The sequence below is a fragment of the Mirounga leonina genome, unplaced genomic scaffold, assembly GCF_011800145.1.
Source record: "Mirounga leonina isolate KUSES-001 unplaced genomic scaffold, KU_Mleo_1.0 Mir_200, whole genome shotgun sequence".
In the NCBI taxonomy this organism is placed as follows: domain Eukaryota; kingdom Metazoa; phylum Chordata; class Mammalia; order Carnivora; family Phocidae; genus Mirounga; species Mirounga leonina.
Window position 1 is genome coordinate 26,987,419 of NW_023270503.1, and position 25,860 is coordinate 27,013,278.

General features: G+C 57.7%; 2 protein-coding genes across 3 annotated transcripts; one reads left to right on the plus strand and one right to left on the minus strand.

Annotated features, from left to right (window-relative positions):
* Positions 1-9,979: 9,979 nt before the first annotated feature.
* Positions 9,980-16,187, minus strand: P3H4 (prolyl 3-hydroxylase family member 4 (inactive)). The gene is made up of 8 exons (XM_035027098.1): positions 15,657-16,187; positions 15,171-15,323; positions 14,910-15,081; positions 14,123-14,251; positions 13,053-13,198; positions 12,319-12,402; positions 10,717-10,861; positions 9,980-10,407 (listed from the first exon to the last, which is right to left on the minus strand). Exons 1-8 carry the CDS (start codon positions 16,137-16,139, stop codon positions 10,385-10,387), a joined length of 1,335 nt encoding a protein of 444 aa, XP_034882989.1. The 5' UTR covers positions 16,140-16,187; the 3' UTR covers positions 9,980-10,384.
* A 1,033-nt stretch (positions 16,188-17,220) lies between these two features.
* FKBP10 (FKBP prolyl isomerase 10) lies at positions 17,221-23,480 on the plus strand. Of its 2 annotated transcripts, none has more exons than XM_035027100.1 (7): positions 17,221-17,524; positions 20,481-20,626; positions 21,065-21,254; positions 21,371-21,516; positions 21,892-22,081; positions 22,254-22,735; positions 22,931-23,480. In XM_035027100.1, exons 1-7 carry the CDS (start codon positions 17,280-17,282, stop codon positions 23,278-23,280), a joined length of 1,749 nt encoding a protein of 582 aa, XP_034882991.1. In that variant the 5' UTR covers positions 17,221-17,279; the 3' UTR covers positions 23,281-23,480. The 2 variants fall into 2 exon arrangements, with proteins under 2 accessions (XP_034882991.1, XP_034882993.1); XM_035027102.1 differs by having other exon boundaries at positions 23,095-23,225.
* Positions 23,481-25,860: the final 2,380 nt, after the last annotated feature.

Genomic DNA, 25,860 nt, shown 5'->3' on the forward strand with positions numbered 1-25,860 from the left:
TCAGTAAGACTAAGGAAAGAACCAATGGGAAGGATGGGGTGTGTCTTGCCCCACCCTAGCTCTGAGCAGGTGAGACTCATTACTCTCCCCTTCCCCCTACCTGTCCAACAGGTGAGTCAGGAGGCGCCATGGGAAAGGACAGACGCCTTTACAGGCCAGCCAACTCAGCGTCAGGCATGATGCTTCTTTGCGCTTATTCACCCTTGCCACAGAGGGATAACAACATATTTGTATAGCATTTCATAGGCTTTTTTTTCTAGGTTGGGATTTTTTTCCCCAAAGACAAGAGTGCTCATGAGATTTCGAATTAGAAGGCCTGGGTTTGGGTTCTGCCACTTAGTAGCTGTATGATCTCAGCCAGTTACTTCATCTTTCATCCTGTTTTTCTTCATCTGTAAAATGGGTACATTAGCTGTATGTCTCATGGGGGGTGCGGGAATAAAATTAAGGTTTGTGAAATCATTTGGACAACTGCTAAATGTTAGAATTTAAAGATATGGAGGGGTTTTGGTTTTTTTTTTAATTCTCATGACAATTCTGAAAAAAAATTTAGGACAACAAAACGAGCCTCATTTCAACGATGGGGAAGCTGAAATTCAGAGAAGTCACAAACCTACAAAGTGGCATATCCTCCACTAGCACCCCTTTCTTCTAATTTCAAGGCCCACCAAACGCATGCGCCCCTGGTGGAATAATAGCTTAGACATAAAATGTCAAAAGCAGCGGGGAGGGGTGGGGGGAAAGGCAAAAGCAAATATTCTGGGCAGAGACAGAAGAACAAAGATTTGGGACAAAGAGAAAGTAGTGGTGGGTTTGGGAAAAAAACAGGCATCAGATCTAAAGGAAATCAACACTAGCATAAAGAAATGGGGCAGCAGCCCCCTCAGTGGTGGAAGATTGTGGGTTAGTAATCAAAAAGAACTTCCCAATAGGCAAGCAAGTTAAGAAGACAAGGGTCTTTCCGTCCTGTGGTTAATGAAATGGGTGCCCGCTCTTGTGGTTGTACAGTCTACTGAGCTTACTACAGACATTCATTCAAGGCACCAGATTGGACTCTGGTAACACAGAAAACCACAAGGATCCCAACCCTCAAAGGGTTCCCGGAGAGCTAAGTGTAAACAGGTCATCTTAGCCACTCTGAGTGTGTGGTAATTGGGGGAGTGGTTGTCATGAAAAGGTCCTCCCTCAAACAAGATCTATAGTCCCAAAGCTAGCACCCCAGCAGTATACTTGACCACTTTCCCACCAGAGAAAGGAATGATGGCCAAAACAGTCTCACTTCTGAGGCTTGTGCCATCCAGGAAGCTTTCCTGGAGGGGGCCAGGGAGACATCAACATCCTTAACCAGGTACCATCCCACATGCCAGGGCCACTGCCCTTCACTTAGTTTCCTTGACTCCCCCTCCTCTTGCTTTTCTGAGTATCTTCCTCCCTACCTTATCCTTGCCCACCCCTCCACCTGCTCCCCCCAACCCCCAGCCAGGCTGTACAGTGGCCAGCCCTCAGCTTAGGAGGAATAGAGCTCCCAGCCCTAGGGTTTCACTTCCTCCCTCTCCCTACTCTCCCCATCCCCTGCCCATTTCCCCACCCCCAGCCCTGCCCATAGACACACATACTTCCCAGACTGGAGCCTGACTTCACTCTTTCCTTCCTGTCTTCCTCTCTCTGCATACAGGCTGGTTGATGACAGAGAGGTGGAAGAACCTGGTGGAGAAGGGGGGCACAAATAGGGCTTCAGAATAAAGCCTCTGTGTCTGTGTGTGTGTATCTTCCCAGAATGTTCCCTGCATGTCAGCCTGGAACAAGCTGCAACATGCTGGCCCCACAGCTAAGCATCAGGCTGGGACTGGGTGGAGGTACCACCCACAGCAGCAGGAAAGACTGGAATAAGAGCTGTGACTCCTCCCAGATCAAGGGATTTTTGGCACATTTATTAAGCACCTACTGTGTGCCTGCCAGGCACTGAGGATTCATCTGTAGGATACAGAAAAGAATCAGAAAATGATGTTTACTACAATGAGCTGCCTGTGTAGAGGATTTGGTCTCAAGGGGCGAGGAGGTGCCTAGGGACAGGGATGAGAGTCTCTGTGGCCACAGACTCCCCGGTAGCTTGAACTTGAAGGACAGGCCACAGGAACATCTTACCCAGTCCCCTTCCTCCAAGCCTTTCAAGGCAGGGGTTTCTCTGTTTGACAAATCTCCGGGAAAGGAGAGTCTCCAGATATTATATGAATACCCTTGTCTCCTTTTATTGTAAGTTCCTTATGTCTAGCTTCACTTCGTATTCCTGAATTTTAAGCTCATTTCTCTTGCCCAGAGCTCAGTGGAAGCAGAGTCCTTGGGCCATGAAGAACACAAATGGTTAATGCAACCTTGCAGCTGTCTGGGTTCTCAGAGCAAAGAAGGAAAGGGCATCAAGGGGCTCATCCCAAACTTCCCCAGAGGTGGAAGTTACCAGCAAAGAGGGGTATGATGAGGGTCCAATGTTGGGGTGGGGGAGTTGGGAGGGTGGGGGCCAGGGAGGTGCTTCCCTGGAGGAAGGTGAACAACAGCCAGGCCGCTCTCCTCAGCTCATCCTCCGCAGGCCTCTGGGCCATATAAGGAGCTGGGACAGATGCTGTTGTCTTCCATCTCGGCCCCCTCTCTGTCAGGGATTTAGATGTGCAAAAGCCACACACACAACCATCTGCACTCATACCTCCGGGATATACACTGACGGGCCTAGATTCACACATACAAACACTGGGCACGTCAGCACTCTCCCCCAGCACACACACACACACACACACACACACACACACACACACCCTTCTTCCCTCCTCTGACCCAAGGTGGCCGCAGGGATGGCCACCTCTACAAAAGAAGATGGGGGGCACCTGGGTGGCTCAGTCGGTTAAGCAGCTGACTTCAGCAGGTCATGAACTCGGGGTCCTGGGATCGAGCCCCACAGCAGGCTCCCTGAATTTTTTTTAAAAATCTTATAGAAGAAGATGGGGTGAACAGATGGGTGGCTAAACTTCAGGCTGATGACGCTGCCTTTCCACAGCAGGAAAAACACAGACAATTGCAAGTTACTCCTGGAGGAGCAGACTGGAATCAGGCAATGCACAGAGCGAAGGGCATCTTGAGCGCCGGCCTTCTCTCAGCCCTGGGGCAGAGCCATCCACAGGCGTGGGGAAGGGGCCTCAGCCCTGGTCCTCCCGTGGGGGGGGCGAGGGACAGCACCCCTCCACACAGGAACAAGGGGAGGAGCCTACACAGTGTTCATCCCTCTCCCCTTTGAGACCACACTCTGGACGGACGAGAAACCGGAATTCCCTGCCCAGAGCTGACCCTGCTTGGGTGGCCTGTAGTTCTCTTGTTCTGGCTCTTTCTCCTGAGAATGGACAGAAGCAGCATGCGTGTTACGTGCACACTTGGTCCAAGGGGTGACAGGGGCAGGGATGGGGGAGGGATGGACACAGAGGACATGCTGCTGGGGTATCCACACACACATGCTGGAAGCCCTTGGTCATGTGCTAGTGAGTGGGGAGCCAGGGGTGCAAAGGGAAGGGGAGATGGCCCAGGCACTGGGGGTCAGGGAACAGTTACCCCAGGCTGCTGTGCTCTGAGAAGGAATCAGAACTCTCAGTTCCATCCTGGCCCTTCAGGTCGCTGTAGGGGTATACTTGTCAAGGTACACCTTACTTAACAGTTTGTTGGCTTGATTTGTGCCCAACTTAGATCTCTGTATGCGGGCCTCCATTTGCACTCTGGCCCCTGCCTGCGGGTGTCGGGGTGGGGGGATTGCTCAGTGGGATCCCTTCGGGGCTGGGGAGATGGCTGCAGAAGGGCCTCTGGCTCCCAAGCTCTCCTGGCGGGAGCGGGGCCAGGCCTTGCTGGGAGTAGGAGCATACAGGATCGTGCAAGGGCCCTGTGTGTGTGTGTGGGGGGGGGTGCTCCTGCTTTTTGTGCTGCCCTCTGTCAGGGGGGAGGAGCCTGGAGGCCAGAGACAGATGGCCACAGCCTGGTCCTGAGGGTGCGTGCCCAGCCGGCCAGGGGAGGGCTCTTAATTATAGAGGTAGCTCCCAAGACACTTCACTGCAAGGCGTGTGGGCGGGGATGGAATGTCAAAAAGAAAACAGGGAGACAAGAAAACAGAGATAGGACAGCCAGAAATAGCACAGGCCAGGGGGAGATACCAGGGGCTGGAGGTGGTGGTGGATAGGGAGAGGCTGGAAGAGGGTCAGGACCTCTCCAGAGCATGACGATCCCCCAGTAGGTACCCCCTTACCTACCCCAACCCCCCAACAAGGTGCGATTCCAGAATTTCAGGAACTCAACAGGACGGGCTCCAAGCATTGGGACTGTATTCTTGAGCTCTGTCCCCCTGGTTTTCTGAGCAATCCCCTCCCCCTGCTGAGAGTTTGGGTGGGGGGAAGCAGCAGGGGGAACCCTGCCACCTGAGTCACCCCTCTTGCTGCTCCTGGCCTGGAACAGGCTGACGCAGCTGAGGCCCCACCCACCTGCCAGCCCGCCTGCCCCTCCTGCTCCCAACAATCCTGGAGAGATGCCTACCCTGACAGGTGCCCTTCCCACGGAGAGGCTGCCCCTCCCCTGGCACACGCGTGTGCAAGCGTGAGAATGCTTGCACGCGTGTGCACACACGCACAACCCGATGACAGGATTTCTCCCGCACCTGTGGAGAGTCCTTGGGAAAAGGAAGAAGAAACATCAATCAGAGTCCTTCCTTGTATATATGGGGAAACTGAGGCTAGAACCAGGAAAGGAACGTCCCCAAGGTCACACAAGCAAATTCCTGGCAGGCCTGAGACTTGAACCTTGTCTCCTGCCTTCCCCGCCCCCCCCCCCCCCAGCCCACCGGTCTCACCAATCTAGGTCTTTTCTATCTCAGCAAAGGTGGGGTGCGGTGTATGTGTTAGGGGGAGAGGAGAACCAATTTTGTGGGAAGTCACCTCGTGTTGGGACTTCGGGAGGAAAACTTCGGGATTTGAGAGCCAGGGCTGGGGGGCCACTGGGGCCTTGCTGGGCTGGCCGGCCCTCCCCAGGGGTGGAAATCGGTCACCTCTGCTCACTGCCGCGCAAGCCTCCGCACCAAGAGGGCACCACCCAGAGCCACAGTCCTGGATGTCATAGGGACCTTTCCCCCACCTCCCGGGCCTGGAGCCCCCCTCCTCCGCCCCCCGCCCTGCTACGTGAATCCCTTGTTCCCCAGTCCCATCCTGCGGCCACCAGGGAATTTGAGAGTTGAGATCCCTGAATATTTCATCGTCACCTCAGCCCTGAGTTGAAAGCAACAGCCAACTTCGAGCTCATGGATAATTTATGGCCCTGGCAGAGCACCCGGAAGTGGTGAGGGGAGGAGCAGGGGGCGTGGGGCCGGGTGAAGCCTGGCCAGGGCCACGCGGAGGGTGCTGGAGAGAGGCCAGGTCCATCCGAAATGTGTGTGTGCTTATGGGGGGGGGGCGCCCCAAGGCCTGGGACATTTCCATTTTTGAGGATACCAATGGATTACCAAAAAAAAAAAAGGCAAAAACCCACAACCACCACCACCAACCAGGTTTGTCAAAATAATTGTACTAAAGGTTAAAGTCATGAGACAAGCATTTTCTGACTTCATTCCTATCCCCGTGTCTCTGTAACTACGAGCATAACCTCATTTGGAGATACCAAAAGCTTTTATTTTTTTTTAAGATTTTACTTTTGAGTAATCTCTACATGCAATGTGGGGCTCAGATTTACAACCCAGAGATCGAGTCACCTTGTCCTCCATTTAAGCCAGTCAGGCGCCCACCCAAAAGCTTTTAATGGAATGTCCTTCATGGCTGTGAGGTCTCTAAAAGGCCCCCTGCTCCCTACACCCACCAGGGCCAGGGAGAGAGGCCAGACTTGCCACTCAGACTGGCTGAACTGCTCTCCTTCCTAGCTCCCTCCAGGAAGGCCACCAGGATTGAGCCAAGGGGTCAAGGGAAAAGGCAGGCATCTCATGTGGCTACTCTTTACTGTACTCTAAGAACGTAATATCCCACTCCTCTCCTAAAAGGAGAGATGACAAAGGTGACCCAAATGGAAAATGTCAAGTTCTCCTTGACTCTTCATTGGGAGTGACTTACCTTAGTGAGTTCTTCCCCAGATTGAGAGGATTAAGTATATGTGTGTGGGGAGGGGCCGGTAAAAAAGCAGGCACGTTCTCCCCCTTACCTCAGTTTCCCCACCTGAGTCATGGGTTGTGAGAGGTGCTCCCACCCCAACGGCTGTTTGGGGGACAGAAGAGATGCTATCCGGGTGCCCTGGCGCCAAGTGGGACCCAGGCAGGTGGTGATTACAGGTGATGCGTCCACAGGTCGGCCTGGGGCTGGCTCTGGTGGGCAGTTCCAGGCCCCCACATACTCCCACCTAATCCCTGAGTCATTTTGGGGCTAAGCCAGCCTTCTGCACTCTCTGGGCCTCAGTTTCCCCATCCATGAAGGTGGGGCCATCTGCCGGGGCTGTCCTTGGGGAGGAGTGGGAGAGCTGGATGAAGACCCCAGAATGGGGAAGCGGCAGGGGGCGTGGGCCCTGCAGCTGCTAGAACTTCTGCAGTCAGGTTATGCTGCGGGCGTCGGTGCCAACTGGACACAGCCTTCTGACCCAGTGAAGGGGTCCCTCTCTGTCCCCAGGGGAGACCCTACTCTCCTGGAGAAGGGGAACACCAGGGTGAGACTTTAAGAACTACTGCTCAAACCTAAGGGGGGATTTCTTCCATTAGAATTTACTGGAATTTTGGAAGAGCCTGTAGGACTTTCCCCCTCCACTGGCCATCACTTCTCAGGATTCAAGAAGGTGCTGGTGGGGCGCCTGGGTGGCTCAGTTGGTTAAGTGACTGCCTTCAGCTCAGGTCATGATCCTGGAGTCCCGGGATCGAGTCCCGCATCGGGCTCCCTGCTCGGCAGGGAGTCTGCTTCTCCCTGCGACCCTCCTCCCTCTCATGCTCTCTGTCTCTCATTCTCTCTCTCTCAAATAAATAAATAAAATCTTTAAAAAAAAAAAAAAAAAGAAGGTGCTGGTAAGTGACCCCGGCAAGTCTGTCCCCAGGCTCCCTAACATGGGCCCAATTCCACGGAGCGGACAATGGCGGGAGGCGGGGGAGGGCAGGCTCTGGAATGGGGCCGAGATGCAGAACCTGACTGCCTGCTCTTCCTTCCCCTCCCTACCCCCTTCTTCCCTCCCTTCTTCTTTTTTTTTTTTTAAAGATTTTATTTATTTATTTGACAGAGAGAGAGAGACAGTGAGAGAGGGAACACAAGCAAGGGGAGTGGGAGAGGGAGAAGCAGGCTTCCCGCCAAGCAGAGAGCCCGATGTGGGGCTCGATCCCCAGACCCTGGGAGCATGACTCGAGCAGAAGGCAGACGCTTAACGACCGAGCCACCCAGGCACCCCTCCTCCCTCCCTTCTAGAACTCTTTGCCTCCCTCAGTAGGCTGCGGCAATGTGGGGGCTCTGTCCACACATCTAGCCCCAAAGCCAGCACCTTTCTCTCCTTTCTCTGAGCAGCATTGATTTGGGGGAGAAGAGTTTCAAACCCAGCTCAGTCACCAATGTGAGGAACCTGGGACAAGTTGCTTCTCATTCCTCAGCCTCACCTGGAGCAGAAGGCAACTGAGGCCTATGTCACAAGAATGTTTAAGACCAAGTGCCCAGCGTGTGGTAGGTACTCGGTATACTGTAGTAGTGAAGCTTGCTTCAGGATGGGGTCTTTCTGGGTCCGGGCATCTCTGTGGCTTCTGAGCCTGGCCCCATTGTGTGAGGTTGCCATCCCCAGTCTTTAGGCCTTCCCTAACCTTCTACCCATTATCCTACAGATGCTATGACTGATGAGGTGCTGGGTGGGGTTGGGGGGCGGGGTATGGAGGGACCAGGTGAGAGAAGTGGAGGAGGCAAGGGTGTCTGCAGTGGGTGGGGTTGGGAGAATGGGCTGGAGGGCCCACGCTGGGACTCGGTCTCACCGGTTTGGGGACCTGGCCTGGCACTGGGGAGACGCTGGTATCAGGGAGGGGGGAGGGTGGTGGTGGCTGCCTAGAAGAGAAGAGCTGAGTAAGGGACACGGGGCTGCAGGGCCTGGGCGAGGGCCTGCCCGTGGGGAGAGGGCCCAGGCCGGGGCTGGTGTTCCGCCCCCGGGGGATACCCCCCCTCACACACACACCCAGAGACGCCTCTCAGCTGCACACTTAGACACACACCACACGCTTCTGAAATGGCATCCCCTCAGCTCTCCCCGTCCCTCCTCCCCAGCTCTATTTTTCTGTCTGATTTATCAGACTAACCATGTAATTTATTATAACATTTATTGTCGGGGCACCTAGGTGGCTCAGTCAGTTAAGCATCTGCCTTCGGCTCAGGTCATGATCCCAGGGTCCTGGGATCCAGCCCCACATCGGGCTCCCTGCTCAGCGGGGAGTCTGCTTCTCCCTCTCCCTCTGCCCCTCCCCACTGTTCCTGTGCTCTCTCTAATAAATAAATAAAATCCTCTTAAAAAAACCCAACATTTATTGTTTATTGGAGGTCTCTCTGCTGGGACGCAAGCTCCACGAAGGCAGGTGCTTGGCCTGCTTTGCCCACTATTGTATGCCCGCACCTACAGTGTGCTTAGCACATACTAGGTGCTCAATAAATACGTGCTGAGTGAGCGAACCCCTCCAGAAACACATTCACGAAAGCCTGCGTGGTCATGGAGCCACGTGCAAAACCATGCTCGGCCACCCGTGCAACTGCCACAGACATTCTCCGACACACGCACCCAGACCTTCTTGCTCCTGCACACACACCCTGTCAGACTCACCCACCCAGCTGTCCAGATTCCAAAGCTCCTACTCACAGCAGGCACGCTCGGGCACATCCCAGCTCCCCAGCCCCTCCCAGAAACGGGGCGGGGCGTCAGTGGAAGCTGACAACACAGCAGCTAGGAAGGGGTGGGGTGGGGTGGGGCCCTGGCACCTGCGAGACGCTACCGCTGCGGACCCACCTATGGGAGAAAGGGAATGAGGTCACCGGTGCCCTCAGCCTTGACCCAGCCCTGCTGCAGACTGACTCTGGCCTCCCTGTCCTCGTCCCCACCAGAGACCCAGGGGAGGGGTTTGGGGTGAGGCAGAGAGTCCTCCTGGGCACAGAGAGGGGGAGGGCCCAGGCCAGGTCACCTGGCACGTCTGTGGGGAGGGCAGGGGTGCGGGCTTCCCAGCATCCGCTCCACCCTCGGATAGGAAGAGAAGCCTCCTACACCACCCTGCCCCCTGGGAGGCCTGAAACCTGGGGAGTCGGGCAGAACTGTTACCTGCCTCGTCCTGGCCCAGGGTCCCTCTCCAGAGAGTCCCCCCCCTCCCCCCGTGGAACACGGGGGAGGACACGGGTGCATCACGGCACTGAACAGTAGCCACCTGGCATTACCCTCACCTCTGCACCTCCAGACTCTCTGCCCCCTAGAGCTGATGGAAGACTGGGCAGGAGGATCTGGCAGTCCCACTGCCACCACGAGGTCTCGTTATCAAACTGTATGCCTAGGGCCCCTCTGGCTGCTGAGATGGAGCCCCAACCTCTGCCGAAGAATGGGAGAAGGGGCAGAGAGCAGGGCAGGGAATGCTTGCTCAGCCCCTCGAGAACCTGGCTCAGGAAATGCCTAGAAAGTAACAACCGGAAATATCCTTAGCCCCCCTCCGCATGCTCACCACACTCCCCGAGGGAAGCAATGCTGAACCAGGAAAATATAGGACATCCCATCTTAGAAATCTGAAACCGCCTTCCAGCGGCTGCAGAAGGAACTGCGTGCTCACGCCCCCTGGCGGGCGGATCTGCAACTGCCCTCTGCTCTAAAAAAACCCGCCCAGGTCTCCTGAGGCCAAACTGTGCCCGCCCCCTTGCCCACCCCATATTTACACAGGAGGGGAGATGGACGCGGAGGGAGGGAACGACCCGCACCCTCAGCCCAGGGGAGACCAGACCCCAGGTACTGCAATTCATTCGACAAGAAACATTTATTGAGCACCCACTGCCAGTGAGCCAGGAACCACTGGACTCTCGAGTGCTCCTCGTAACATCAGCGGCCCCTCTGCTGTCTCTGAAATCCAGGCTGAGACCCAGCTTGGAGGAGCAGGAACCTTCTCCTCCAGGAGACTGCCCAGCTGAGGAGAGCACCGGGGAGGAGGGGGCCGTCAGCCGCTGGAGCACCACCATCCTGTGGCCCAGAGACCCTGAGACCTGGGGAGCAGCGCTCACAGGTGGGATGGGATGGGGCCTGGTCAGCTATGTCCGTTGTACATTTTTAATAAATAGTTCTTGCTGCTGCACAGGCTGGTGAGGGCGGTACCACTGGGCTCAGGCTTCCCCAGCTCTTGAGGGGTGCAAGGGTGGCCCTCTCATGCTAGTTCAGGCTCCAGCTCTGGAAGGGAAAGGAGGGAGCCCCGGGTTAGCCCCGCATCTGCTCCCAACAAGCATCTGGGCGCTGTCCTGGGGGCATAGGGGCAGGCAGGAACGAGGTTCCCTGGGGCAGGTCTCAGCGGGGTCCCAGCTCCAGAGAGGATGCCACCCCCTCACACACAAGGTGGGACAGGGTTGGCTAACAGGCTAGAAACCCCCAGAGGAGAGGTCCCCACACCCCAACTGCCTCTGCCGTGCAGTACAAGGATCCTTCTGTGGCCAACCTCCACCCAGGGTGGCAGCCCCGCCCTCCAGCACTGGAGTCACTGACCGGCCTCTGCCTCGTCACCCTTGGCATCCGGCTCCTGCCACCAGTCAGCATAGATGCCCTCCTCGTAGTCCCCCTCCCCCTCGAACTCGGTGTCGGAGGGCGGGTCCTTGGGCTCCACGGGAGGCACTGTCTCTTCAAGCTCCATCTAGAGCAGCCCCAGGGTGGGGAGGGAAATGAGGCACAGCACGTGCAAACCCAGACGGGCTCCCTTCCTGGATGAGCACCCCCATCCCATCTCAGCCCCCAAAGCCCCTCCTTCCCCAGTCTCAAGATCCCACCAGGGACTGATCTGAGGGTTTCTCCCACAAGGTCCCACTCCCAAACTGCCGCTCCCAGGGCCGATGCTCCCCCAGCAGAGAGTGAATGTCAGCTAGGCGTTCCCTCGCCAAGTATGAATTCCCTAGCAAATGCTGCTAGTCCACGTAGTGTGTGCTCATGCAGTTTCCTGGCCAGGAACATGATTACCTCCCCCCGCACCACCCCGTGCCTGGGTAATGCCTGGACCGCTCTTTTTGACCTCACCGACGCCAGGCGTCAGCTCCAGGATGCGACCCTGGCCAATGAGCCCTGTTGGACCTAGAGCCCTCCTCTGCTGGCCCGGGCTGACCTCTCCTGAGCACGTGCCTTCCCCACTAGACTGTGAGCTGCTTGGAAAAAGGACTCTGCCTTTCATCAACTTGCCCCGGGCCCCCACAGTGTCTGGCAAACAGCAGGCCATGAATAACAGTAATCAAAACAGCACCATTCACTGAGCATCTGTACTAAGTGCTTTCCACACTCGATCTCATTTCATTGCCACCACAATGGTGTGACGTGGGCATCATCCTCCGAATTTGAGATGCAGGAACGGAAGTTCGAGAGCTACCTAAGACTTGCCTGGAGGCTGCCCACCCGGTAAGTGGCGAGGCCAAGTCAGGCTGTTGCCAAAGCCAGGGTGCAAATGGTGTACCCCCTGCGCCCATATGTGACAAGGAGGGGCATGGGTGAGTGAACGAAGGGGGTAATGAATAAATTAGCACTGAGCACAACACCTCACTGAAATTCAGACTCTCAAACCCTCATTCAGAATCAAGGTACCACACTGTAGTCCTTCTTTCCTGGCATCCTGCATTCATTCATTCGCTGGTTCATTCAAACTCCGTTTCCCCACACCAGCTCTGTGGCAGGTGCTGTGGGAAAGCTGGGAATAACCTGGTTCCCCGTCCCAGAGCACAACCCTCTGGGAGACTGGACAGAGAAGGGGGCTGGGCGGGGGGGGGGAGAGGGACCAGGGCTGCAAATCACTCCAGGTCCGGGGAGGCAGAGGGTCAGAACTGGCACTGCAAGCCCAGAAGACAGAGCCAGGGCATGCAGGGAGGGCTTCCTGGAGGAGCTGCCCCTTGAGCTGGGCTGGAGAGTTATTGGGCAAGACACATAGAGAAGGGGAGCACAAGAACACTGAGCGGGGAGAGAAGGGCGGGTATTGATGAGGGATAGTGAATCTCTCCTGCTTCACAGTAGTTGAGTGCCAGGAGGTGGGGCCGAGCTTTGGCACAGTGGCCCCCTGGAAGAAGATCAGAGGTCTCCATCATGGCCCAGCCTAGAGAGCAGGGGGTCGCTTACCTCATCATCTGACTGCAGGTACATATGTGCAAACTCCAGCAGCTCCCGAAGCTCAGTGGTCTGGTTGTGGTAGAGCATGGCCTCCTGAGAGGAGGGGAGGAACGTGGGGTAAGCCAGACCCTGCTGCCAGGTGGGGGAGGAGCCACATTGTTAGGATCTGGGTCCTCCCACCCTTTTTCAGCTCAAAGAGCAGGGAACAGGTATCAGGTCACATGCTGGTGGAAAAAAATCACAGCTGCTTGGAGTGCCTGGGTTAAGGAGGATTCTGAGGGCTCTATTAGAAAGAGTTCCCTAATCCATTAGCAATGTCTGCCACACATAAGGAAATCGAGGGTGGCACCATGTGCCCCATGACTGCCAGTCTTGCCCTAGATTCCCAGGGGTTCCTTAGTTGGTCCAAGCTAGGGGGTCCCTGGGGAAGAAGGGCAAAGGCCAGCGGTGAGAGTGACCAGGGTGGGGCAGGGAGCAGGCGGGGATGGACAGGTATTTTGGGCCTCCCACAGCCCGGGCTCTGTGCTGTCCCAGGAGGTGGTACCACTCCCATTTTGCAGGTGAGACCACATATTCAGAAAGGGTCAGTAATGTTCCCAGGCCCATTCAGCTGGTGGGGCTGGCTTTGAACCCAGGACTCCAACCACAACCCACAGTCTTTCTCTTCCCTTCGCATCCTGCCTTCCAAAGAAGCCAGGATTTTTTTTTATCCAACCGAGAGTGCCTCCAAAGGCAGTGCCCACCTCCCGGGGCTGGAAGTCCTCCTCCTCCAGGCCCCAGCGAGCCCGGTGGAAGCGGTAGTACACCAGGTTCTGCTGCATGACGCTGTCCCCGGGGTCGAAGAGCATGTAGCTGGCGGCACTGTGGGCGGCCTGGCGCACGTCGTTCACTGCGGGCAGGACAGGAGTGGACTAGTCCTGGCACCTCCCCACCTCCAGGGACAATGCCTTCCTAGGCCATCCCTATCTCCCAGCTCAGTCCAGTGCTCCTGGCTCCCCAGCTGCCTCTCATAAGATCTTTTGGCCACCTCACCGCACCCAAATAATAATGCAAGCTAGAATGTACTGGAAACTTGCCATGTGCCAGGCCCATGCAATTCATTTAAGCCTCACCATTATTATCATCCCCATTTTATAGACAAGAGACCCAAGGCACCGAGAGGTTAGGTAGATTTCTCAAGCTGACACAGCTGGAGAACAATGGCACTGGGGAATGAGAGCCCAGCAGCCTGGCCCTCAACCGCTCTGCCAACTGGACCCATGAAGGGTCTCCTGGCTCCTTGGTCCTCAGCTCCTCCACTCTGACTCCAGCCTCCATACGAATCTTGGCATCTTAGCATTGCAGGAACACTGGAGATCATCCATCCCAGCCCCAGCTGATGCTCAGGGTCTCCCCCAGACAAGAAGAGCCATAAGTCCTGGTGCTACTTATCATTAGCCATGTGACTAATGGCCCCATTGCGCTGTATGAGCCTCAGTTTCTCATCTGAAAAATGGGTCCATTCATGTCAGCTGCCGGGGGGAGGCGGGCTGGTGAAAGCATCAGGTGAGATAAACAGACGTGGCAGGGGTGTGTAAACTGTGAAGCGCTGTGCAGTTGTTGGCTACCCAGTCATTTACCCAAGAGGTCCCTGAATTCTCCTAAGGCTGCTCTCTGTTCCTTCCCACCCTCTCACCTGCCCGCCAGCCCCAGCCTTCCCTCCCGTCACCCAGGGTCCTCACTTCCGAGGAACGGCTCGCCACGACTCTGACGCTCCCAGTACAGTGCTCTCTCTCCCCCCTGCCCCCCATCCCAAGCCCCCTAGGAGGCTCACACTTGTAGTAGGCAAACTGCAGGTAGTGATACATGGTAGCCACGAACTTCTCCACGAAATAGCCCCCCACGTTGGGGGTCAAGTTGGCCTCACAGTCCACCTTGCACTGCAGGGACTCTGCAAAGAGATCTAGGGGGTGGGAGGCAGTGGTGAGGAGCTGGTGCCCAGCCAGCCTGTGCGATCACAGGAGGTAATGCTGGTGAAGACTGCGCTCAGCATACTAAGGGCAGTGCTAAGGACGACCGGGCCGGGGCAGCCTGGGCGGACTTATCACCCCCTCGACTCACCCCCCCCCCCCAAAACCCGAGGGAGCCGGGGCATTCTGAGGCAGATGAGGTTTGGAGGTGGGACTGAAGCCTAGATAGAGAAGCTCAGGACAGTCCTCTGTGCCCCCCCTGCTGAGGGACCCCACAGTTAGGGATCCCCAGACTAGGTGTGATTTCTGGCCACAAACTGCCTTCTGCACACACCACCTTGGCACCTTTGCCCTCTGCCTGGAAGGCCTGTGAACCCAATGTCCCCAGATCCTTTGGGGATGTCACCACCTCTCTGTACCCTTCTTGCCCACACCTGGGCCAGTCAGCACCGTGGCCTGTCCCTCTCAGAGGACTGAAGGCTCCCGGAGCGGGTTAACACCTTACTCCGGTCCACCACCCAAGAACTTCCTCCATGCTTCATCAAAGTGTACGGGAGGCATACTTGTATTAAGGGGCCTTAGGCGTTCTGGGAAGCAGGGCCCTGTGGGTGAGAAGGACGTCCACATGGGTCTGCAGGGACCGGGGAATACCTGCTATGGCCGGGTAGAAATCCTTGAAGTCCACCTGCTCGTGGGCCCCCTCGCAGCCGGCCAGACACCGGGCAAAGACGGCCAGGTACTCGGCCAGGGCGCGCTCCATGTCCTCCGTGCTGCTGCGGAAGTCCCCGCTGTTGTAGAGCTTCACGGCCCTGAGGAACACGGCCTGGAGGGGAGCAGGTAGGGGTCAGGGAGACGCCCCAACACCTCCCCTCCTCTACAAGCCTCAGGGCCTGCCCTACCCCTCTACCCCACCTCGTAGGGCTGCGCCTCCAAGTCTGTGAGCGGCTCGTCGGCGGCGTCTAGCAGCCCCCGGTAGTAGCTGAGATACTTGGCGGTTAGCTCGTGCTTCGGGTTCCTCTGGAGGAAGGTGTAGGCCGCGGCTGCCGCCTTCTCCAGCCGGTTAGCCTGTGCGGCGGGGACAGAGGGGTCGGAAGGGCCAGAGCCTGCAGCCCGGAGCGCACGCGCGGCCTGGGCTGTCCCGGGTTGTGCGAGCGACTCTGCTCCCGACCGGACAGAACCCGACGCCGGCTCCGAGCCACGCGTCCCAGCCGGGCTCCGGGGGCGAGGCAGGGCAGGGGCGCCGGGGGTGAGAGGCACCCCGGCTGGGGGCGGGGGGGGGGCATGGTTGGTGGGGGAGGCGAGGCGAGGGAGGCTGTGGGACTTGGGGCGCGGCGGGGCTGGGGGGGCGCGGCGGGACGAGGGGCGCGGCGGGGCTGGGGGGGCGCGGCGGGGGCCCACCTTGAACAGCGCGTAGTGCAGGTACTGGTAGGGCAGGCGGCTCTGGAAGTCGCGCAGCAGCTGCCGCGGCGGGTAGGGCACCTGGAAGGCGGGCAGCGTCCGCTTGCAGCGCCGCAGGCAGGCGGCGCGTTCCAGGACGTGGCCGAAGAGCTGCAGCTCGCGGGCCCACTCGTCGCCGCCGCGGCCGCCGTCGGCACCGAGCGCGGGCGCCGAGGGCGAGGCCGCGGGCGGCGCGGGGCCGCTGCAGTTGGCGTGGCAGAAGGCCTCGCTGTCCCGCAGCAGCCGGTGCAGCCGCAGCGCCGCCTCGAGGTAGCGCGCGCTCTCGCGCCAGCTCTCCCCCTCGTACTGCTCGAGCGCGTGCCCGTAGGCCGCGGCCAGGGGCATCAGGTCCTCGGGCGGGAAGCCCCGGAAGCTGTACTTTTCGTACTGCGCCGCGGCGCTGCCCAGCAGCAGCCACAGCAGCCCCCACGCCGCCCGCCCCATGGCCGCGCCGCGCGGGCCGGCTCTCCCGGGCGGAGCAGGCGTCAGGGCCGGCCGGGCGGCGGGAGCCGGGGCCGGGCGGGCGCGCCCGCTGGGTCTTAGCGCCGGGCACCGGGGCGGGGGGAGCAGGAAAGCGGGTCGCGGTCTGGGTCAGCTCCCCCGAGGGGCAGAGGGCCCAGTGGTGTCCTGAGTCCCCTACGTTGGCCGACCTCCTGCTCTTGGGGGTCTTCCGCTTGACGGATGGTAAGTGGGTGGAGGAACGCTTCCCGCAGGGATGGGAGCCCGCGAAGCCCCACCCCACGCAAGGACAGTCCCCCACTTTAAGATCAAGAAACTGAGGGAGCGCCGCCTCCTCCACTCTGCCTAAACCCTGGCACCCGGTCTTCTTTCCATTACAGGGTCCCTTCTGCTTCTTCTCCGCCCCTAGCCCCGATGAAGTCACTCCTAGTGTCCCCTCCCCGCCCCCCCACCCCCCGCCCCGGTCCGCTACGGGGAGGCGCACACCTGGCTTCACCCCGCACACAGCACCCTCGCCGCCGCACACCCATCTCCACCCCCGCGCGGGAGAGGCTTGGCGGCCCGGCTTTTCCGAGCCGCCGCAGCTCGTCCCTGGAGAGGCCATCCCTGGGACAGTGGGGGGTGTGGGGCTGGGGGAATACCAAGATTCTGGAGCCCCACCAGCCACCTGGAGAGGCCTAGATTTGGGGGGTGCCAGCGAAAGAAGCAAGGGATGCTTCAGCCCGGCTTTAGGACCCGGGGGCTCCGGAAAAAAGACTCTGAACTTTTTTTTAAATGGGAGTCAGCTCCGACTTCTCGGCTTTCCCGAACCTCCCTCCCTGGCCGGGCCCCTGGACGCCGAGCCCCGGGGGAGCGGGAGGGGGGAAGCTGCAGTTCTTTGTGGTGCATTCCTGTGACTCCAACGCTCAGCCTCGCCCCCTCCTCCTATCCCACCCTCCGTCTCCCGCCCCCCGCCCCGCGCCAGCTCCGTCTCCCCTTCCCCCATTCCACGTGGACCCGCCAGGGCGGGGGTGGGGACGGAGGACAGGAAGGGGGGGAGCCTGCTCCGGGAGGAGGGGGGAAGAAGGTTGGCGGCGGCGACTCCCTCGCTCGTCCTCACTGCCGGCGGTCGCAGCTCCAGACACCATGTTCCGCGCGGTGTCCCCGAGCCACACCTTCCTCGGGCTCCCCCTGCTGCAGTTGCTGCTGCTGCTGGTGCAGGCCGTGGGGAGGGGGCTGGGCCGTGCCAGTCCGGCCGGGGGCCCCCTGGAAGATGTAGTCATCGAGAGGTACCACATCCCCAGGGTCTGTCCCCGGGAAGTGCAGATGGGGGATTTTGTGCGCTACCACTACAACGGCACTTTCGAGGATGGCAAGAAGTTTGACTCGAGGTAATGGGTTGGGTGCCCCCAGACTCGCCACTCCCCTTGGGGCCGGGCTCTCTTAATCCTGGGGATCCCTTGTAGCCCCTTAGGCTGTGTCTGTATCCCCTACTCCATGGTCTTCTAAGCCCTAACACAGCACCTTGGGGATGGGGACTCCCAGACATCCATCTTCCCAAAGACATCCTTGCCCTGGATTTCAAACCCTCACCTCTCAAAGGACCCCAGTTTCTTTTACAGCAAGCTCCCCATTTCCCCCAAAGTGTTTGATGATCAAGGTGAACTGCTCTGTTTACTTATGGGTGCTTTACTTAAAGTCCTGGCAGGGAGGAGGTTCTGGTCCCCAGTGTTGGGGGGAAGGGCATGGCCCCTGCTGCATGTGAATCCTCCAGGGGTCTCAGTCTGGGACCCCCACCCTTTCTACGCAGCCTGAATCCCTTCTGGTTCCAGCCCCAGGGTCTAGTGCCTTTGTAACCAGAGAACAGGCAGTCGAACCTTTTTGGAGGCGGTGGGGATTAGGAGAAGCTAGCATAGTAAAGCCGAGGGAGCATTGTAATAAGACAGCAGGATGGATCCAGGAGTGTAGGGCATAGCTCTGTGTGGGGATCCTATCTGTCTACGTGTCATATGGCCGGACATTGACCCCCTGGGCTCCTCGGAGGGTTCTCTTACCTCTCTCTCCGGGTCTCCCTGCACCCCCACCTTCCTCCATCTTAGCTCTACCAGGCCAGGGCTGTCGCCCATCTTGCCAGCCTTGGGGTTTGAGAGATGGGTTTCTGGTCTGATCAGGCCTTTGGTCTGCTCTGGCAAGTCACTTTTGTTGGTGGAGGCAGGGCAGGACTGCATAGCAACCTGGTTCAACCTCAGGTCCCAGGCACGTACCACAGCCCAAGAAGCCAGTCCCTCTTAGACCCCTTCCCAAAACACACAACTCAGCCCACGGGAAGTTAGTGGCCTTGGCTTTGGAAGGCAGGCAGTATGTTGGGTAAGAACATGAACTCCAGAGTCCAAGACACTGGGTTCCAATCCAGCCTGTGACCATGGACAAGGAATTTTGCCACTTTAAGCTTCATGTTCCTAATCTGAAAAATGGAGGTTAAAAACAATCTGGAAAATTAAGTCCTCCCTTCCTAAGGCTGATAACAGGGCTCAAGTAAGATGATGAATGAAAGCGAACTTCGCGCAGTGCCTGCCAAACCGAAAGCCAGTTGAGGGCCTATTAGCCTTGACTGTGGGGAGGACTGGGTGCTCTGTGTTGTTGTTTTTTTTTAAGATTTTATTTATTTGTTTGACAGAGAGAGAGAGAGAGAGACAGCAAGAGAGGGAACACAAGCAGGGGGAGAGGGAGAGGGAGAAGAAGGCTTCCCGCCAAGCAGGGAGCCCGATGAGGGGCTCGATCCCAGGACCCCAGGATCATGACCTGAGCCGAAGGCAGATGCTTAACGACTGAGCCACCCAGCCGCCCCTGGGTGCTCTGTTTTTAACTGGTAGAAATTTTGTGCAGGCTTCGGCCCTCACAACAGCACTGTAAAGGAAGCAGCTCAGTGGGCAGAATGAGGTATGGCCTGTGGCCAGGAGTACAGCCCAAGTCAGGGAGGGCTGGGGAGCAGGGGATGACTTCCTTGGTGGGACTCTGGGAGCCTAGCTGGCCCCAGTTCATGCAGTGCTGAGCTTGGAAAACTTTCCTAACCCATGGTTCTTAACCCCTTTGATCAAAATAAAAATCTCGGGGCACCTGGCTGGCTCAGTTGGAAGAGCATACAACTCTTGATCTTGGGGTCATGAGTTCGAACCCCACATTGGAGGTAGAGATTACTCAAAAAAAATAAATAAACTTAAAAAAAAAAAGTGATTTAAAAATTTTTTTTAAATAAAAATCTCCAGGGTCGCCTGGGTGGTTCAGTCGGTTAAGTGCCTGCCTTCAGCTCAGGTCATGATCCCAGGGTCCTGGGATCGAGCTCAGTGAGGATCCTGCTTCTTCTCCCTCTGCCTGCCACTCAGCTTGCTTGTGCTCTCTCTCTCTCTGTCAAATAAATAAGTGGAATCTTAAAAATAAATAAGTAAAAAAATAAAATAAAAATCTCCCATCCTCCCTTAACTTCTGAAAACTGTAAGTAAAAGCAAATAAAAGTCAAGAGGTACAAACTTCCAATTATAAAATAAATCAATCACGGGAAAGTATGGGGAGCACAGATGACAGTATTGAATTAACTTTGTGTGGTGACAGATGCTGACTAGATTTATTATTCCGATCTTCTCGTAATGTATGTGAATGTCGAATCACGAGGTTGTACACCTGAAACTAATATCATCTTGTACGTCAATTATACTTCAATAAAAAAAATAAAAGTAAAAAAACAAAGGCCACGGCAATTTTAAAACAGGGCTTTCCAAAATTGGAAACCAATCCCTATTCTCAGGGAGCCCTGCTACCCCCTCCTTTCCTGGGAAATTGATGGTGTGGTGGCCCAAACACAGAGGTCAGTTGACCACGTGTTAGCCGTGTGACCTTGGGCAAGTCAGCTAGTCTCTTGTCCCAATCGTTGTCATGAGCAAAAGGAAAACGCTAACGCCCACTTCACAGAACGCAATAAGGTGGCGCATGTACAAGGCCGAGGATTTCATCTGGCCCATCGTACAAGCTCAGTGGTCCTCGGCCCCTTGGTGCCATACTTCGCCCTCCGCAGCTGCTCACAGATCTTAGTAGCACAGAGCCCTGGGCAGACCCCCGCCCCCCTGCACTCCCCCACCCCGGTCCCAGGCAAATAAAAGCCCCTGGCCTCCCTCGGGGGCTTCCCTGTGTAACAGCCCCTCCTCTTGAGTGGGGAGGGAGGCTTGAAGAGGAGACAGGAGCATGTAGATGCACACCTGTGTAGCGGGAGGGGGACTGAGTGTGTGCGTGCCCCTGCGTGTGTATGTGGCCCCCAGAGGCCGCCGTGGCCCATCTGTTTCCTCCCTCCCGCAGCTATGACCGAAGCACCTTAGTGGCCATCGTGGTGGGCGTGGGGCGCCTCATCACTGGCATGGACCGGGGCCTCATGGGCATGTGTGTCAACGAGCGGCGACGCCTCATCGTGCCCCCCCACCTGGGCTATGGCAGCATCGGTGTGGGTGAGAAGGGGTGGGGCCCAGGCGTGGGGATGGAGGAGACCAGGAAGCAGAATCAAGGGCCCCAGGTCCAAAAACCTGAAGCTCAGAGTGGGAGAGTGACTTGCCCAAGGTCACACTGCACATGCAGCGTGAGTCGGGGCATGTCTGGGACTAGAGTTTCAGTCTCCTGCCCCTGGAGTGGGAGGAAAGGAAATGACAGGGCCCTGGGTAGAATCAAAGCTTGACTGGGGAGAAGGGGACCTAGGGGCGGTGGAGCGGGTGGCCGAGCGGGACGTTCAAATGTCCATTCAACCCGCCACGCTGGGACTGTGGCAAACACGGCACCAGCTTTGATACCAGGTAAGGCTAGAGGGAGTCCCGGGGCCCCGGGGACTGTGGCGCGCTGAGGGGTCCTGGAGGCTGCACCAAACATGAGCTGGGGCTGCCGGACTCTCACAGCGGGGCTCATTCCCCCGGATGCCACCCTCTACTTCGATGTGGTCCTGCTGGATGTGTGGAACAAGGCAGACACCGTGCAGGTGAGCACCTTGCTGCACCCAGCCCACTGCCCCCGCACGGTCCAGGACAGCGACTTTGTCCGCTACCACTACAACGGCACATTGCTGGATGGCACCGCCTTTGACACCAGGTAAGGGCTGGAGGGAGTCCTGGGGCCCTGGGGACCGTGGTATGATGGGGAGGGTGTCCGGGGCCCTTCCTGCCTCTCTCATCTCCGCAACATCACCTCTGCCTCATTCTCTGCAGCTACAGTAGGGGTGGTACTTATGACACCTACGTCGGCTCGGGCTGGCTGATCAAGGGCATGGATCAGGGGCTGCTGGGCATGTGTCCTGGAGAGAGGAGGAAGATCATCATCCCGCCATTCCTGGCCTATGGCGAGAAAGGCTATGGTGAGGGCAGACAGGGACTCGGAGATTCCCCAGAAGAGGGCTGCCACATACAGTTGTTCAGGTTGTGTACTGCACAAGGGCACTCAGCCAAGGAGGCAAATCAGAGATGAACTCTATCTTGGTGATGATCTCACTAAGAAAGGGTGCTTTATTCTGATTCACACACGCATTTGGTATGGGCTGGTGATGGCCTTGGGGAAGATCCAGCTCACACCTCACAGGGGGGGCAAGAAACAGGGCTGCTGAGGGTAGGGAAGGGTCTCTGGAGAGCAGAATTAGCACCTTTTTGCAGGGTGCTCACATGGGCCTTCCTGAGTGGAGGAGGAGCCCTGCTTTGCTCTCCACTTGTATGGTTCAAGCCTATCCCTTCCCCAGGGACTGTGATCCCCCCGCAGGCCTCCCTGGTCTTCCACGTGCTGCTGATTGACGTCCATAACCCCAAGGACACCGTCCAGCTGGAGACGCTGGAGCTACCTCCTGGCTGCATCCGGAGAGCTGTGGCTGGAGACTTCATGCGTTACCACTACAACGGCTCGCTGATGGACGGCACCCTCTTTGATTCCAGGTCCGGGGGACTCCTGAGGAGGGAAGGTGGGGGCTGGGAGGAAGGTGGAAGAGGCTGAGGCAGGATCTGGGGTGGCCCCCCAGCAGCAACCGGGGGCGGTTGGCTCTGAGCTGCCGGGAAGGGCCAGGGACCCCTTTGACCCCTTGCTGGCCCTCCCTGCCTTGTCTTACAGCTACTCCCGCAACCACACCTACAACACCTATGTGGGGCAGGGTTACATCATCCCCGGGATGGACCAGGGGCTGCAGGGCGCCTGCATGGGGGAGCGCCGGAGGATCACCATCCCCCCGCACCTGGCCTACGGGGAGAACGGGACTGGAGACAAGATCCCTGGCTCCGCTGTGCTGATCTTCGACGTCCACGTCATTGACTTCCACAACCCTGGGGACCCGGTGGAAATCAAGATTCTGTCCCCGCCCCCGGAGACCTGCAATGAGACGGCCAAACCCGGGGACTTCGTTCGCTACCATTACAACTGCTCCCTGCTGGATGGCACCAAGCTCTTCTCCTCCCACGACTATGGCGACCCCCAGGAGGCTACTCTGGGGGCCAACAAGGTGATCGAAGGCCTGGACAAGGGCCTGCAGGGCATGTGCGTGGGAGAGAGGCGGCAGCTCGTGGTGCCCCCGCACCTGGCCCACGGAGAGAGCGGAGGTGAGGGGCCGACTGGCCTTGGTGGCTGGCGAGAGGGGTGCAGGAAGCCTTCCCAAGGGTTCTGCAAACATCCCATGTGCCCAACATGGGAAACGGAGGCCTCTGGGCTGGGGAGCACCCAGGGCAGGCTGCGAGTCGGGCCAGACCTGGGCCCAATGGCAAGGCCTTCCTTCTCTTCTCCCTCCCCGCCTGCAGCCCGGGGTGTCCCTGGTAGTGCGGTGCTCCTGTTTGCGGTGGAGCTGGTGTCCCGGGAAGAGGGGCTGCCCACAGGCTACCTGTTTGTGTGGCACGAGGACCCTCCTGCCAACCTGTTTGAAGGCCTGGACCTCAACAAGGATGGCGAGGTCCCCCTGGAGGAGTTCTCCACCTTCATCAAGGCTCAAGTCAGTGAAGGCAAAGGACGCCTCATGCCTGGGCAGGACCCGGAGAAAACCATAGCAGACATGTTCCAGAACCAGGACCGCAACCAGGATGGCAAGATCACTGTGGAGGAGCTCAAGCTGAAGTCAGACGAAGACCAAGAGCGGGTCCACGAGGAGCTCTGAAGGCCAGGGGCCCGGGCCCGAATGCAAAGGCCCAATTCTGGGAGGACAGTGGGCAGTGGGGCTGACCTTCCAAGAGTCACCCTCCCCTGTGCTGGCAGGATGTCGAGAAACATCTAGAACTTGGTCAGAGGAGACAACTCTGGTCATGCCACCAGCCCCCAAGTAAAATCCACAGCACAGACCTCTATTCAGTTTTTCTCTTCTGACCCCAAACCCCTCCTTTACAAGTTTTGGAGTCACAAAGCCAAGCCGGCCATTGGCCGAGCCTTGGGGATGAACGGGGCCCTTGCTGGTGCTTCACCCACACCTCCCCTCCACATCACCAGACACTGAACAAGGCCAAGCTTGTCCTTTATTTCCCCAAACTTCCCTTCTGTCCATGCTTTTCCTTGTTGTCCCCCCCCCCCCGCCAGCTCCAGTCCCTATTCCTGTGTCGTGGCAGCTCCCCAGGAGCGTGAACCAAAACTGACTGGATGCTCAGCCTTCCTCTCCGCTCTGGCTGGCTTCTGTCCCGCCCCCCTCCCCTGTGTCCCCACACCTATGCTGTCCACCCCTCACTCCGGCCAGTAGTGGCTAAAGTGACCCTGGGGTGCCACATTTAGGGCTGGGCTTGGCGTTGCCTTTCATCCCTAAAGAAGGCTGCTTTCTCTAAGGGACAGAGAAGAGGAAGAATGTCAAGGGGGCAGGGGTGAGGATAACTACTTGGGTGGGTCTTGGGGCTACGAAATTCTTGGTTCTGGGCTGAGATAAACTTGGAAGAAGGGCTCGCGGAGGGCGGGGAGGGGGGCAGAGCTCCACACACTCAAAAGGCTAAATTGGTGTCAGATCCCTTTCTCCTTTGTACCAAATAAAAGACTAAACCAAAGGCCTCAGGATGTGCTCTTCCGGGGACAGGGGGAGGCCCTTAGACCCAAGGACTGGGGAAGAAAGGGAAACAAAGCAGGCGCTCAAGATACTGTGTCCCTCCCTAGGTCTCTGCCTCTGCCCCCTGAGGCCTAATCAGGGCCCTCCCCATGGAAAGGGAGCCCCTATCTGCTGGAGGGAGGGTGGGGAGTGGGCGTCTACAGAGGGGCCTGCGGGGAGGTGTGGAGAGATGATCCCTGTCTCCTAACTATCCCAACTGAATGGAAAGATGAGGTCCCTGACCTCAAACATGACATCAGAAACTCAAGGATTAAATTAAGCTGCACAGGTCGGATTCCTCTCTTCCATGTAGACTTGTTCCAATGCTAGGCCATCCCCACCTCTCCCTGCTCCTGGCTGCCAGCCATTACCTCCTGCCGGGTCCTCCCTCCTGTCTGAAGGAAAGGTAACAGGGCTCCAATCTCCGGGGTCTTGAGGGAGGAGTTGCTTCAGCCAGCACCCGCCCGGCCGGGACTCTGGCCAGGACAACAAAGATGACCTAAGCCAGGAGAGGACAGGAGAGCAGGGGAGTCTTGGGAGAGAGACTGATGGTCCTGGACTCCCCGAACTGATCCATCCCCCACGAGCACCTGCTTCTTGCCCAGGATCCCGAGACACGGCTTTTCCCCACGGCCAATCACGGACACTCCTGGCCCCAAAGCATCCCGAAGGCACCTCAGGGTCTGACAGTGTCTGTGGACCAGCCTCAGATGGTCACCACCTGCCCCCCAGAAGCGAACAGCCAGCTCAGGACCAAAGCCCACGAGCAGGGGTGGAGGCGCGAAGCAGAAGAAAGGCGATGGCATCCGTCAGAAACACTGAAATCTGGCGCTAGCTCCTAGCTATGGAGTGGGAGCAAGTTTCTGGTCTTTTCCGAGCCACCTATAGATGGGAACTACACCTACCTTCAGGGCCCTAGTGAAGAAGGCACTGCCGTCCCCTTCAGAGCCACAGGGAAACGCATGTGCCACAGCCGGGCACCCTCTGCGGGAGGATGAGGGGAGCGTTTCTCTGCGGACAGGCTACAAAATGCCAGGTGAAACTGGTGGGTTTCCATTTTTTCTTCAAAAGGTGCCCTAGAGAGAATTCAGCTAGTTCTTGACCATCCAAGTCGACAGGGGAGGGAGAAGGAAAGAAACTGAAGGAAGCCCAGTGAGGCAAGACGACAGAGCAGAAATCACTTCTACTTTACTGTGTCACTGAGTGCCTTCTCCCTTCAGGTCCTGGTCTTGACTCCCCTGAAGTCACCCATTTTCATGGCTCTGGGCCCACATAAGGAAGAGAAGACATGGCAGGAGCCAAGGGCACAAGAGAAAATCTGCAACCAAATGGATCCCTTTGGGGATCCATAAATAGGGAACTCTGCACACAGGGCTGGCCAGACCCAACTGACCCCAATTGAAGTTCAAGTTTAACGGCTACCTCAGCATCAAGTGAAACCATTCCAGGTCAGAAACGCACCTTCCAATCCCGCCTGCCCATCTCGGTCCCCAGACACATTTAGGACGTGCTCAGAGGGTCCTGTGAGTGAATTCGGTGTTTTGTTTTGTTTTAAGATTTTATTTTCTAAGTAATCTCTACACCCAATGTGGGGCTCGAACTCATAAGCCAGAGATCAAGAATCAAACACCCCACTGACTGAGCCAGCCAACCCTGCACCCCCCAAATCAGAATAGC